This window comes from Balaenoptera ricei, chromosome 20 (assembly GCF_028023285.1).
Source record: "Balaenoptera ricei isolate mBalRic1 chromosome 20, mBalRic1.hap2, whole genome shotgun sequence".
NCBI lineage: Eukaryota > Metazoa > Chordata > Mammalia > Artiodactyla > Balaenopteridae > Balaenoptera > Balaenoptera ricei.
In genome coordinates this window covers 62,489,339-62,502,903 of record NC_082658.1, presented here as the reverse complement: position 1 = coordinate 62,502,903, position 13,565 = coordinate 62,489,339, and the positions used below count along the sequence as shown (strand labels likewise).

Genomic DNA, 13,565 nt, shown 5'->3' with positions numbered 1-13,565 from the left:
TATGAATGGTTTAGCACCAGGATCCCCACGAACGTGCGATGCGTGACGGGCAAGGGGGCGGCCGCCTTTCCAGCCGATTTCTTATGTTATTTATTGTTCAGAAAGATGTGATTCTGGTCTCTGAATTTTTTTTTTCCTCAGAGTTTTTTTGTTCTTATCTTTTGGGAAATTTAAAAATTCTATAAAATATTTAAGTTACTGAAAATATAAAAGTTACAGGTTCAACATGAGAATTTTTTTTTTTTTTTTACATCTACGAAGGCAGCTTTTGTTCATAGAAACCTACTGGTTTGTAAGGATTAATATTAAATGAGTTAAAATTGCAAATACAAAATCCTAGTAGCTGTTTCTTGCAAATCAGTCTGCTCTGTTAAAGTGAAGTTTGATTAATGTCTTATCAAATCACATGAACAGATGGAACTCTTAAACAATCAGCACCACTTTCAACTTAGCTAAATTCCCTTAAGTATCTTAACATCCATTTGTAAATTTAGTAAAATAGATCTGTTTTTGTTTTCTATTTTTTGAATTGTGGTAAAATATATGTAATGTAAAATTTGACATTTTAACCATTTTTAAATGTACAATTTAGTGCCCTTAAGTACATTCACAATGTTATGTATGCAACCATCACCACTATCCATTTCTAAAACATTTTTATCTCTTCAAATAGAAACTCTACCCATTAAGCAGTAACTTCCCATTTTCCCTCTGCCCAGCCCTGGGTAACCTCTAACCTACTTTCTGTCCCTTTCTGTTGATCTTGTACCTGACACTCTGCTGAAGTGATCTGTTCTTTCTAGGAGCTTTCTTGTGGATTCTTTGGATAGGTGTAGGATGGTGTCATGTGTGAAGAGAGAATTTTACTTGTTCCTGTCCAGTCTTTTTTTTTTTTTTTTTAATTTATTTATTTATTTTTGGCTGTGTTGGGTCTTCGTTTCTGTGCAAGGGCTTTCTTTAGTTGCGGCGAGCGGGGGCCACTCTTCATCGCGGTGCGCGGGCCTTTCACTGTCACGGCCTCTCTTGTTGCGGAGCACAGGCTCCAGACGCGCAGGCTCAGTAGTTGGGGCTCACGGGCCTAGTTGCTCTGCGGCATGTGGGATCTTCCTGGACCAGGGATCGAACCCGTGTCTCCTGCATTGGCAGGCAGATTCTCAACCACTGCACCACCAGGGAAGCCCCGTGAATTTTTGATATTACATTAGTTTCGGGTGTACAATATGGTGATAGAAAAATTTTATAGATTATACTCCATTTATAGTTAATATAAAATATTGGCTATATTCCCTGTGCTGTACAATATATCCTCGTAGCTTATTTATTTTATACACAGTAGTTTGTACCCTTAATCCCCTACCTTTATTTTGCCCCTTCCCCTTCCCTCTCCCTACTGATAACCCCTAGTTTGTTCTCTGTATCTGTGAGTCTATTTCTGTTTCATTATATTCACTAGTTTGTTTTATTTTTTAGACATATAAGTGATACCATACAGTATTTGTCTTTCTCTGTCTCACTTATTTCATTAAGTGTAATACCCTCCAGGTCCATCCATGTTGCTGCAAATGGCATTATTTCATTTTTTATGGCCAAGTAATATTCCATTGTACATACGTATCACATCTTCTTTATCCATTCCTCTGCCGATGGGCATTTAGGTTGTTTCCATGTCTTGGCTATTGTGAATAGTGCTGCTTTGAACATTGGGGTGCATATATCTTTTTGAATTAGTCTTTCCCTTATTTTTTGGATATATACCCAGGAGTGGGATTGCTGGATCATATGGTAGTTCTATTTTCAGTATTTTGAGGAACCTCCATACTGTTCTCCATAGTGGCTGCACCAATTTACATTTTCACCAACAGTGCAAGAGGGTTCCCTTTTCTCCACATCCTTGCCAACATTTGTTATCTGTGGTCTTTTTTGATGATGGCCATTCTGACCTGTGTGAGGTGATATCTCATTGCAGTTTTAATCTGCATTTCTCTTGATGATGAGTGATGTTGAGCATCTTTTCATGTGCCTGTTGGCCATCTGTACGTCTTTGGAAAAATGTCTATTCAAGTCTTCTGCCTATTTTTAAATCGGATTTTTTTTTTAATTAAAAAAAATTTATTATTTAGTTTTGGCTGTGTTGGGTCTTCATTGCTGTGCACGGGCTTTCTCTGTTTGCGGTGAGTGGGGGCTACTCTTCGTTGTGGTGCATGGGCTTCTCATTGCAGTGGCTTCTCTTGTTGCGGAGCACAGGCTCTAGGCACACGGGCTCAGTAGTTGTGGCTCGCGGGCTCCAGAGCGTAGGTTCAGTAGTTGTGGCGCACAGGCTTAGTTGCTCCACGGCATGTGGGATCTTCCTGGACCAGGGCTCGAACCCATGTCCCCTGTGTTGGCAGGCGGATTCTTAACCACTGCACCACCAGGGAAGTCCCAGGATTGTTTGTTTTTTGATGTTGAGTTGTATGAGTTCTTTGTATATTTTGGATATTAATCCCTTATCATATATATGGTTTGCAAATATCTTATTTTGTTTATTTGGGTCCCCTCCCTTTTCTTCTTGGTGAGCCTGGCTAAAGGTTTATCAGTTTTGTTTATCTTTTCAAAAAACCAGCTCTGGGTTTCATTGATCTTTTCTATTGTGTGTTTTTTTTTAATCTCTCTTTCATTTATTTCCTCTCTGATCTTTATTTCCTTTCTTCTGCTGACTTTGGGCTTTGTTTTTCTTTTTCTAATTCTTTTGGGTGGGAGGTTAGGTTGTTTATTCGAGATTTTTCTTGTTTCTTGAGGAAGGCCTGTATGGCTATAAACTTCCCTCTGCTTGTGCTGTATACCATAGATTTTTGCAGTGTTGTGTTTCCATTTTCATTTGTATCAAGTTATTTTCTGATTTCCTCTTTGATTTCTTAATTGACCCATTGGTTTTTTAGTAGCATGTTTTTCAGTCTCCATGTGTTCTTTTCCCATTTTTCTTTCTAAGTTGTTTTCTAGTTTCATACTATTGTGGTTGGAAAAAAAATGCTTGATATAATTTCTGTCCTCTTACATTTGTTGAGACTTGTTTTGTGGCTCAGCATGTGATCTATCCTGCAGAATGTCCCATGTGCTCTTGAAAAGAATGTGTATTCTGCTGTTTTTGGTTGTAATGTCCTGTAGATATCTGTTAAGTCCAACTGGTGTATTGTGTCATTTAAGACCACATTGATTTTCTGTCCATTGATGTAAGTGGGGTATTACTATTACTATTGTATTATTGTCAATTTCTCCCTATATGTCAGTATCCATTTAACAATTCTCCATGCTCCATTCCCCCAGCCCCTGGCAACCACTGTCTTCCTTTCTGATTCTGTGAGTTTGACTACTCTTGATATCTCACATAAGTAAAAGTATACAGTATTTGTCTTTTGTGCCTTTTTGTCTTATGTGTTAGCATAATGACCTCAAGGTTCATCCATTTTGTAGCATGTGTTAGAATTTCCTTCTTTTTTTAAGTTTGGATAATATTCCATTGTATGTATAGACCACATTTTGCTTATTTATTCATCTGTGAATGGACATTTGGGTTGCTTCTACCTTTTGGCTATTGTGAATAATACTGCTATGAACGTGGATATACAAATATCTCTTTGAGATCCTGCTATCAATTCTTTTATACATATATATATCCAGAAATGATTTTGCTGGACCATATGGTAGTTCTATTTTTAATTTTTTGAGGAACCACCATACTGTTTTCCCATAGTGGCTGCATCATTTTACATTCCCACCAACAGTGCACAAGGCTTCCAGTTTATCCACATCCTCACCAACACTTGTTATTTTCTATTTGTTTGTTGGTTTAAAGCAGCCAACTGATGGGTGTGAGATGATATCTTATTGTGTTTTTTTTGATTTGCATTTTCCTAATGATCAGCGATGTTGAGCGTTTTTAAAAAATGTGCCAGTTGGCTATTTGTGTATCCTCTTTGGAGAAATGTCTGCTCAAGTCCTTTGCCCATTTTTTATTTGTTTGTTTGTTTTGTTTTTTGTTTTTTAATTTATTTATTTTTTGGTTGTGTTGGGTCTTCGTTGCTGCACGCGGGCTTTCTCTAGTTGCGGAGAGCGGGGGCTACTCTTCGTTGTGGTGCACGGGCTTCTCATTGTGATGGTTTCTCTTGTTGCAGAGTGTGGGCTCTAAGTGCACAGGCTCAGTAGTTGTGGCACGTAGGCTCAGTAGTTGTGGCTCGTGGGCTCTAGAGCACAGGCTCAGTAGTTATGGCACATGGGCTTAGTTGCTCTGCGGCATGTGGGAACTTCCCAGACCAGGGCTCGAACCCATGTCCCCTGCATTGGCAGGCGGATTCTTTACCACTGCGCCACCAGCCTTTGCCCATTTTTAAATTGTTGTTGCTGTTGAACTGTAGGAATTCTTTCTATATTCTGGATATTATGATATCCAGATATCCTTTTCAGATAGAATATTTACTAGTATTTTCTCCTGTTCTGTGTGTTGCCCTTTCACTCTGTGGATTGTGTCCTTTAATGCCCAGAAATTTTCCATTTTGATGTAGTTCAGTTTATCTAGTTTTACTTTAGTTGCTTGTGGGCACAGTGGAGTTCAGATCTAATCATACTGCCATGTGTACGCCCAGTGTTCCGCTTTTCCCTATAGTATCCATCCATCATATTTTACTTTTCTAGCTCCCTAGTGATTGTATCCTTGATGCCCCCATCATCCCACAAGCACACGAGCCACAGGGATACCTATGTGGTTTCTTATGGGACTCTGCACAAGTTTCTCTGCTGTGTATAACGGGAGTGAAACGTGTGGGTCATAGGGCATATACAGACTTCAGTTTCACTACATTTTGTCAGCTCTGTTCCCACCATCTCAAACTCTGGGCTTGTTGACCTCTTTAAAATATATTGTTTTTCCAGTGAACACTGGTTCCTCCCAGTCTCTGAGCTTTCGGTGGAGGCACGCGTGTGAGATAGAATTGTTGGTATCAGACTGTGGAAAAGTAAATGCTGTGTTCTTCCCTGTCCTCCAGGTTGGACCAGGGACTGTTTCCAGGAGTGGGGCTCCTTCATCCAGCTGGCCATACCCAGCATGTTCATGGTGTGCATTGAGTGGTGGACCTTTGAAGTCGGAACCTTCCTTGCAGGTTGGTCAGCAGTTCAGTGGAAACCTGTCAACAGCCTGGTTAATCATGTCCACAGAGCTTTTCAGGAGACCCAGGTTTGCTTCTCCTTCCTCTTGGTTTCATCAGGCCCTCATGGAAGATTTCAGTACAGGTTTCACTCCTCATCCAACCGTAAGCACACTGTTCAAGTTGGGTGAGGCTTTGTGCTACCCCACTGCCTTTCATTTTGTAGCTTTGAAAGGGACGTTTGCTAAGGTCATGGAGCGACCTGCCAAGGTCACAGAGCAGGAGAACAAAGCCCGAGTCTAGGTCTCAGGACTCTTTGGCCATCCTGTGGCTCAGCCGACTTTTGCTAGGCATTGTGCCAAGATCCTAGGGCATTTACAGAGTGACTGATTTTGCTCTGTTTTAGCCTCACTCTGTGTTTCTTTCCGACCTAGAACAGTTTCAGTCACGGGCATTCACCTTAGCCGTCCACTGCTAGTGAAGGAATAGAGAAAACAGCAGAGACAGAGGGTAATAATACTTGATCTGAAAGTTTCTGTGGACACTGGAATGCGTTAATAGTCCCATCACTTCTCATGGAGTTCCACTGCCCTCTGTCCTTCGCTCCACACTGTGGCCCCCCGTCTCCCTGAAGGATGACCTGCACCCCGGCACACCGCATGGTTTTCTACTTAAGCCCCGTGTTTTGTTCCCTGGTGAAATGGGGGCTTCTGGAATGAGCCTGTATCCCATCTTAGCTGCTGAAGTTCTTGGATGCTTCCTGAATGGGGTTCTCCTTGGCACAGAAAGTGAATTCTGCCATGGGATTATGCTTCTGGGGGCAATCTTGACTTCTCTTAAATTACATTAGGTTCTAGCTTCATAAGGAAAATGTTCACTTTACTCCACTTCTTGAACATTTCAGGATTGATGAGCATGACAGAGCTTGGAGCCCAGGCCGTCGTTTATGTACTGGCTTCTGCGGCCTACATGGCAAGGCGATGCCGTGCTGTCCACTCGGAGAGTTAGACGGTACGAGGGGGGAGCGCAGCTGGAGAAGCAAGCGTGGATTTTGGAGCCAGACACACCGCTGGGTGTGGGTCCTGGCCGTGCTGCTTCCCAGCTCTGTGATGCTGGGCTCGTTATGTAACCTTTCTGAGCTTTACTTTCCTCATATACACAGTGGGAAAAAAATAATACCTACTTGGCAGGTGAAAATTAAGACAAAGCTTCTATAAAATACTTAGCACAGCGCCTGGCGTGTCTATTGGAGATAACGGAGTTTACTGAAAATAACCTGGTGCTGGGATACGGTGGGGCGTAAGGTGCAGACGGTCCCCGTCTCGTGGCTGGTGGGCTGGCGTGGAGATAAGCAAACAGATGAATAAGAGCATGATATAGACATATAATATGTACCATAAAAGAAGCAAACAACAAAAAAAGTCTAAGATGTATGAAAACAGAGACAGACACCTTTTTAGATAGGTGTTTAGGAACGGTCCTCCTGAGTTGCTGTGTAAGCGGAGACTTGAAGGGTGAGAAGGTGCCAGCCCGGGAAGCCCACGGTCAGGGCTGACCACACAGGCCCTGAGATGCAGGGATGCAGGAGAGCCCTTGCACGTTCAGGGACCTGACACGAGCCCGGTTGAGGGGTTCGCAAGGACAGAAGCTTCTTGCCGCTGTGTGGAAGCTGGCTTGGAGGACAGGTGTGGGATGGGAGGCGGGAAGGAGGCTGTTGGAATCGTCGAGGGGAGCAAGTGGACGGCGGCTGGTGGTGGAGGAGGGGCAGAGAGGCTGAGTTAGTGATGCCGTCGGGCAGAGCTGAAGTGACAGGACCAGGGTTTGGATGTGGGAGGCTCGGCAATGCACGGGAAGAATCACAAATGCCTCCAGGGTTTCGGGCTTGAACAACTGCGTAGGGTCATGCCTTTTACCTTCTGAGGCTTTCTGAATATTCCAGTTCTGCACATACAGGCCCTTTGTTCCTTGTTTTTGAAAAACAGATGCCATCTGGGCAGTAGGATGAGGGGCCATTGTTGTTTCCGTTTACATTTTTTTTAGTCTTAGAAGTGAAAGAAGGACTTAGTGGGGATTGATGTGGTCGTGTAGGAGTGAGCAGGGAGGGTGTCTAAGGGCAAACCCCAAGACACAGAAGTCAGCAGCAGAAGGAGACCCCCACCAAGAGCCAGGCCCGGGCAGGTGTGGAAGGGGGGTGACCCCGAGAACAGGTCGTGGAAGAAGCCGGGTAGAGGGTGGGAAGGGTCCCTTGGATGTAGGGTCATTGGAGACGTTTTGGAGTGATGAAGAGCAGGAGCCAGATGTGGGCACTGACCTTCTCGGGGATGAAGAAGCAGAGGCTGCTGGGAGTCAGTTCTGTCTAGAGGATTGGCTGTTGACGGGGGAAAGATTCCATCAAGGCACGGTTTGGTTTTGCTTCTGGTTTTATTTTTTTATTTTTTAAAATTAATTTATTTATCTTTGGCTGCATTGGGTCTTTGTTTTGGTGTGCGGGCTTCCAATTGTAGTGGCTTCTCTTGTTGCAGAGCACGGGCTCTAGAGCGCAGGCTCAGTAGTTGTGGCACACGGGCTTAGTTGCTCCGTGGCATGTGGGATCTTCCCGGACCAGGGATCGAACCCATGTCCCTGCATTGGCAGGCAGATTCTTAACCACTGTGCCACCAGGGAAGTCCTTGCTTCTGTTTTTAAATGGTAGCCCTGGAGTTTGTTTGTTTTTAGTGTTTTTATTTATTTGGCTGTGTTGGGTCTTAATTGCAGCATGCGGGCTCTTCATTGCGGCATGTGGGCTTCTCTCTAGTTGTGGTGTGCAGGCTCTAGAGCACATGGGCTCAGTAGTTGCAGCATATGGGCTCTCTAGTTGTGGCATGCAGGCCCCAGAGCACGTGGGCTCTGTAGTTGCGGCAAGCGGGCTTAGTTGCCCCGCAGCATTTGGGATCTTAGTTCCCAACCAGGGATCAAACCCACGTCCCCTGCATCGGAAGGCGGATTCTTAACCACTGGGCCACCAGGGAAGTCCCGTGGAGCTTGTTTATAGGTGTGCAGTAAACCGAAGCTATCTGCCAATTCTACCTTATCTTCAGATCTTCTGTTTTTCTACCTGTTCTATCACAGGCTTCATTTTTTTTTTATTAATTTTTATTTTTAATTGTGGTAAAATACACATAATGTAAAGTCTACCATCTTAACTACCATTTTAACTGCCCAATTCAGTAGTGTTAAGCATATTTTGACTGTTGTACAACCAATCTCCAGAACTTTTTCCTCCTGCAAAACTGAAACTCTGCCCATTGAATAATTCCCGTTCCTCCTGCCCTCAGCCTCTGGCAACCACCATTCTAGTTTCTGTTTCTTGTCCCAGGCTTCCCTTTGTTAAGAGACTCTGAAGCAATAAGTGTTCATTATTTTTATGGAAAAAAAACAAGTCCCCTTAATGGTGAACTTACAATAAAAATGATAAAATACAGAGAAATAATCCACCGAGAGCAAGAGTTAACAGATACAGTAAAGAGGAAAGTTAGAGTTTGGAATTTGAGATGATGGTATAATAATCAGAGAATAGAAAAGTCGTATGTTCAAAATCATTCAACATAAAAGAAGAAATTGAAACCCGAAGAATGATATTTGGAAAAGAACCAAGTAGGATTTTAAAAAATTGAAAATATAGCCACAGAAATTTAATACTTCATAGATTAGTTAAAACTGAAAAATCAAATAATGAACTTGAAGATAGATCTGTGGAAATTCCCATAATAAAACAAAGGCATGTAAATAGATGGAATTAGATACTCAGACCAATGAAATAGAGAGCCCAGAAGTAAACCCTTACATATATTGTCAAGTGATTTTTGACAAAAACAACTGTTCCTGGGAAAACTGGATATCCACATGCAAAAGAATGAAGTTGGACCTTACCTAACACCATGTGCAAAAATCAACTCAAAGTGGATCTAAGACTTAAAACAATAAAACTCTTAGAAGTATATACATAAGGCAAAAGCTTCACAACATTGGATTTGGCAATGATTTCTTGGATATGACAGCAAAGGCACAGGCAACAAAAGAAAAAAGACAGTTGGACTTTATAAAAATTTTATAATTTTGTGCATCAAAAGACAGTATCAACAGAGTAAAAAGGCAACCCACAGAATGGGAGAAAATATTTGCAAATCACCTGTGTGATAAAGATTACTAATCAGAATATATAGACAACTCTTAAAACTCAATAACGAAAACCAAAACATCCTGATGTTAAAATGAGCAAAGGACTTGAATAGATATTATCTCCAAGGAAGATATACAAATGGCCAATAAGCACATGAAAAAATGCTCAGTATCACTGATCATTAGGAAATGCAAATCAAAACTACATTGAGATACCTCCTCACACCCATTAGAATGGCTACTCTCGAGAAAAAAAAAATAGAAAAAGGAAAAGAAACAGAAAATAAGTGTTGGCGAGGGTGTGGAAATACTGGAACCCTTATGCAGTGTTGGTTGGAATGTAAAATGATGCAGCTGCCATGGGAAAACAGAAAAATGGTAGTTCCTAAAAAATTAAAAATAGAATCACCACATGACCCGGCAATTCCACTTTTGGATGTATACGCAAAAGAGCTGAAAGGAGGATCTCAAAGAGATATTTTCACACTCATGTTCACAGCAGCCTTATTCACAAGAGCCAAAAGGTGGAAGCAACCCGAATGTCCTTCCACAGATGAATGGTTAAACAAAATGTGATATATACATACAATGGGGTTAATCATTATTTTAAAAAAAAAGGAAGGAGATTCTGACACATGGAACAGTGTGGATGAACCTTGAGGACATTATGCTAAATGAAATAAGCCATACATAAAAAGACAAATACGGTACAAGTCCACTCATGTGGTACTTAGACTAGTCAAAATAATAGAGACAGAGTAGAAGCGTGGTTGCCAGGGTCTGGGGGAGGGGGGAGTGAGGATTTATTGTTTAATGGGCCCAGGGTTTCAGCTTTAGGAGATGAAAAGAGTTCTGGAGATGATGGTGGTGATGGTTGCACAGCATTATGAACGTATTTAATACCATTGAAGTGCGTACTTTAAAATGGTTATAACGGTTAAAAAAATACACCACATAGTAATTACTGGAATGAGAAGGGAAGAAATGGCTAACACGGTAAATTTCACGTTGCGTGTATTTTGCCACGGTAAATACAAGTGAGAAAAAGTAGAACTGGAACATGTGAAAGATGTAGACCCATTATATATCTTATACCTAGTAGGAATTCCACAGGGAGAGGATAGAGACTGGCGGGGATGCCGTATTCAGAGACCTTTGATGAGAGACAGAGACCATTAGATAACTGAAGTAAGACATGAATCTGAATATTCAACAATTATAATGAACATTTTATTGGAGATTCGAGCCTGTGCAATTAGGCAAGAAAAGGAAAATGCATTGATTTATAAACTAAATGGCTGACATGGCTTTCCTGTCCTGTTGTTTGTGGATTTTTCTCCAGCAGACCTCTCCCCTGCGTGGGAAGGATCAACAGGCGGCTCAGTACAGAGGTGGGATCTGTCACGTGACATCTTCACTTAAGGGCTTATGGGTGGGGAGCAGGGAGCACAGTCCTGACCGCCCCCACTGCCCCACCCCACCTCCCATCCCCCAAGGCGAGAAGGGCTTGGCTCTGAGGCACTCACGCCACCAGTTGCTGCGCAGTGAGTCTGAGAGGGAGGGCCGGTGGGCAGTGGGGTCTGGTCGTGTTGTCTGTGGCCCTGTCGTGAGTCCCCAGGACTGCTCATCATTGCCTCCTGGGGCCCCCGTGGGAGGAGCGAGTGGGATGTAGCCTTTTCCTCTTCCTCATCTGGACTTCGGCTTCCTGTTGTCCTTTCCCTCTTCCAGAAGCTCATCAGCTCGCTTAGTCTCAGAGTTGTTAATGAGTTTCTTCTCTGTTAAGCATCTTTACTGACATTTTAGTGGCATTTGGGGAAGGAAGGGGGTTAAGCATGTGAGCTGGCCATTCATCCTGAGCTGAAGCCAATATGTATACTTTGAGCCCACAAGTCTTGTAAATTTTTATATAGTCAGGTCCATTGTTTTTCAAGTTCTTAATCTTAACAATTTTTAATACATATTTTTTATCAACTTCACTTAGGCTGGTTCTCAAACAGCAACAAATTAGACGGCTCTCAGGAGGGTGCTGCTTCTAGTAGGAATAAGAAGTTAAAGCTGACACGTAAATTACTGAAGGCAGACCTGAGAACTGAAGTCGGGTTACTACACAACCCGTGATTCACAAACAGCCCCCGAGGGCAGCACCGTCATCACAGGAGAACAACCGACGTGACCCCGCAGGTTGAATAATGGTCTCTGTAAGAAGCAAGCAAGCTTACAGCTTCAGATTTCCATAACCAGTACTTAAAATAAAGTTTGGGCATCTACTATGAAAGGCCATAGTTCGATTTGATGGGTAATTAGACATAGGAATGTTGGACACATAACATATGGTGGAGTCAGATTTCATCAGCTTTTGCGGAATTCCTACAGTGTGCCAGGCTTTGTTCTAAGTGCTTTTTTCACATGATTCATTTCACTTTTACGACTGATTTATATATTTATAGTTCATTAAATCTTGTAGAATGTAGCAAAGGTGAATTGACTCTTGATAGTGTATGTTTAGCTAATAAGGGAGGTGCTTTGCCCTCAAATCCAGCATCTGTAAGAGGTTCTGCTCTGATGCCTCTGATGGGGGCAGCGGTCAGGGCAGCTGTTACGCATCTGTAACAGCGGGCGAGGCCAAGCCACTTGTTTCCAGTCACACGGCAAGGACGTACTGGAACCGGGTCTAGAACCCGGAGCTCTGGCTCTGTCCCGGGTTTCTGCGCAGGTAGACTCTAGTGCACTGATACTCTGCTTTTCAGACCCTCTGACGCCTCCTCGTGATTCTGTGATCATTCATTTCTAGGTGCCTCTAGGCCTTGGCGTGGCAGCCAGCGTCCGGGTGGGCGGTGCCCTGGGGGCGGGTGAGCGCGGCACTGCTGCTCGCTGGCCGCAGCTGTGTCGACGGTTAGAAACACAGATCACAACTTCTCTAGGAACTGACGTACATGTGTAAACTCAACTGAAATCTTTCTTCTTTATGCTCACTCCTGTTTACTCAGTTAAGTAAAGCTCCTAAATATGATTTTCTGTTATTAGGTACCAACTAAATACTGTTCCACTTGGTACTAACAGGAATCATTTCAGAGGCAGTTGTTATCATGTGCAGGCTTATTTCTGACCAGAATCTGTGTGCCCAGCTCTCCAGGTTCCTGGATCACTGACCCTTGGGCAGTATGAATGTTCTGGCATCTGAGCAGTTAGAGAAGATTCTGATTGGGTTGTCATCTTATCTATGAACATCTTTTCTATGAGTCTCCCTTAGAAAAAGAAGTTAGAATCATCTGACCTTAGGTGCTCTTTTCCTAGACAGTAAGAAGAAACACTTTAAATTATTACATTTCTTAAATCGTTGACACAGATATCTCATGAGAAGTCAGTATGAGGATTTATCACACTCGGGAGGATTTTCATTTCCTGTTGTTTCGTCTGTATTTTCCAGGTGTTTGCGCACTTGTAACGGGTATCCTACTTGCCGCTTTAAAGGACGTGGTTGCCTGTGCATTTACCAGTGACAAGTATGTACCATCTTCTAGGAGGACATTTTTAGTTTTATGCTTTCTTTCTTTACTATACTTTTCTGACTCTGAGAGGTGAGTAGCATTTTACTCCATAGGAAAATCTGTAGTGCAGCTGGGAGTGAATTTGAACAGGTTTGAATGAAGGAGGCCCATGGAAACCCCCTCCACCCCTCCAATACCCAGTTCATTTATCGAACGCAAGTGGGCTTTCTCTTGTGCTCAGTGTGTTTTTGCTCAGAGATACACAGACAAAGCACATGGAAAAACCTCATCCCCAGAAAGGCACCTCCAGGGCACGCTGGCAGCAAGCACGCCTGAATCATCTGGGCAGTGTTTGCATAAACCACTGACCCAATCTTAGGTTGAATTTTACTGCATTTTCTGTAATGATGTGTTTGCGTAATTATTTAGATGCAATAAAGTGTCTTGAATAAACCAAATCCTTATGCAAAAGCTTCAGTAATTTGCACCAGTTGCCTCAGATTATGCTTATGGAGAAATTCGGTTTTATTACTTTTAAGTGTGCTCTTCTAGTTTCACCCAACCCCACTGGTTTTAGACCAGTGCTTAAATATATTCTTGTAAAATCTTAGGGCTAGGGAGGTGGTCAGATGGAGGCACAGGAACTAGATTTACCCTCCTGCCTTAAACAACTAAAAAACCAGACAAAATCTGTATTTTAAAAAATGGCTTTCAGACATTGGACCACAGGCAGGCCAGATAAATCCCTGAGGAGAACCCCGTGATTGCCCCAGCTTACTATGAGGGAGTTTCCAGGACAAAG

General features: G+C 42.7%; 1 protein-coding gene across 1 annotated transcript in view; it reads left to right on the top strand.

The window, feature by feature from the left end:
* LOC132354591 (multidrug and toxin extrusion protein 2-like) overlaps positions 1 to 13,565 on the top strand; it is a gene marked incomplete at its 5' end in the record, with an annotated part of 53,940 nt that overhangs the window by 22,030 nt on the left and 18,345 nt on the right. The window contains 4 exon segments of the mRNA XM_059906449.1: positions 5,019 to 5,132; positions 6,022 to 6,122; positions 10,621 to 10,819; positions 12,703 to 12,778. Of these exon segments, the coding sequence (XP_059762432.1) occupies positions 5,019 to 5,132; positions 6,022 to 6,122; positions 10,621 to 10,819; positions 12,703 to 12,778 (490 nt within the window).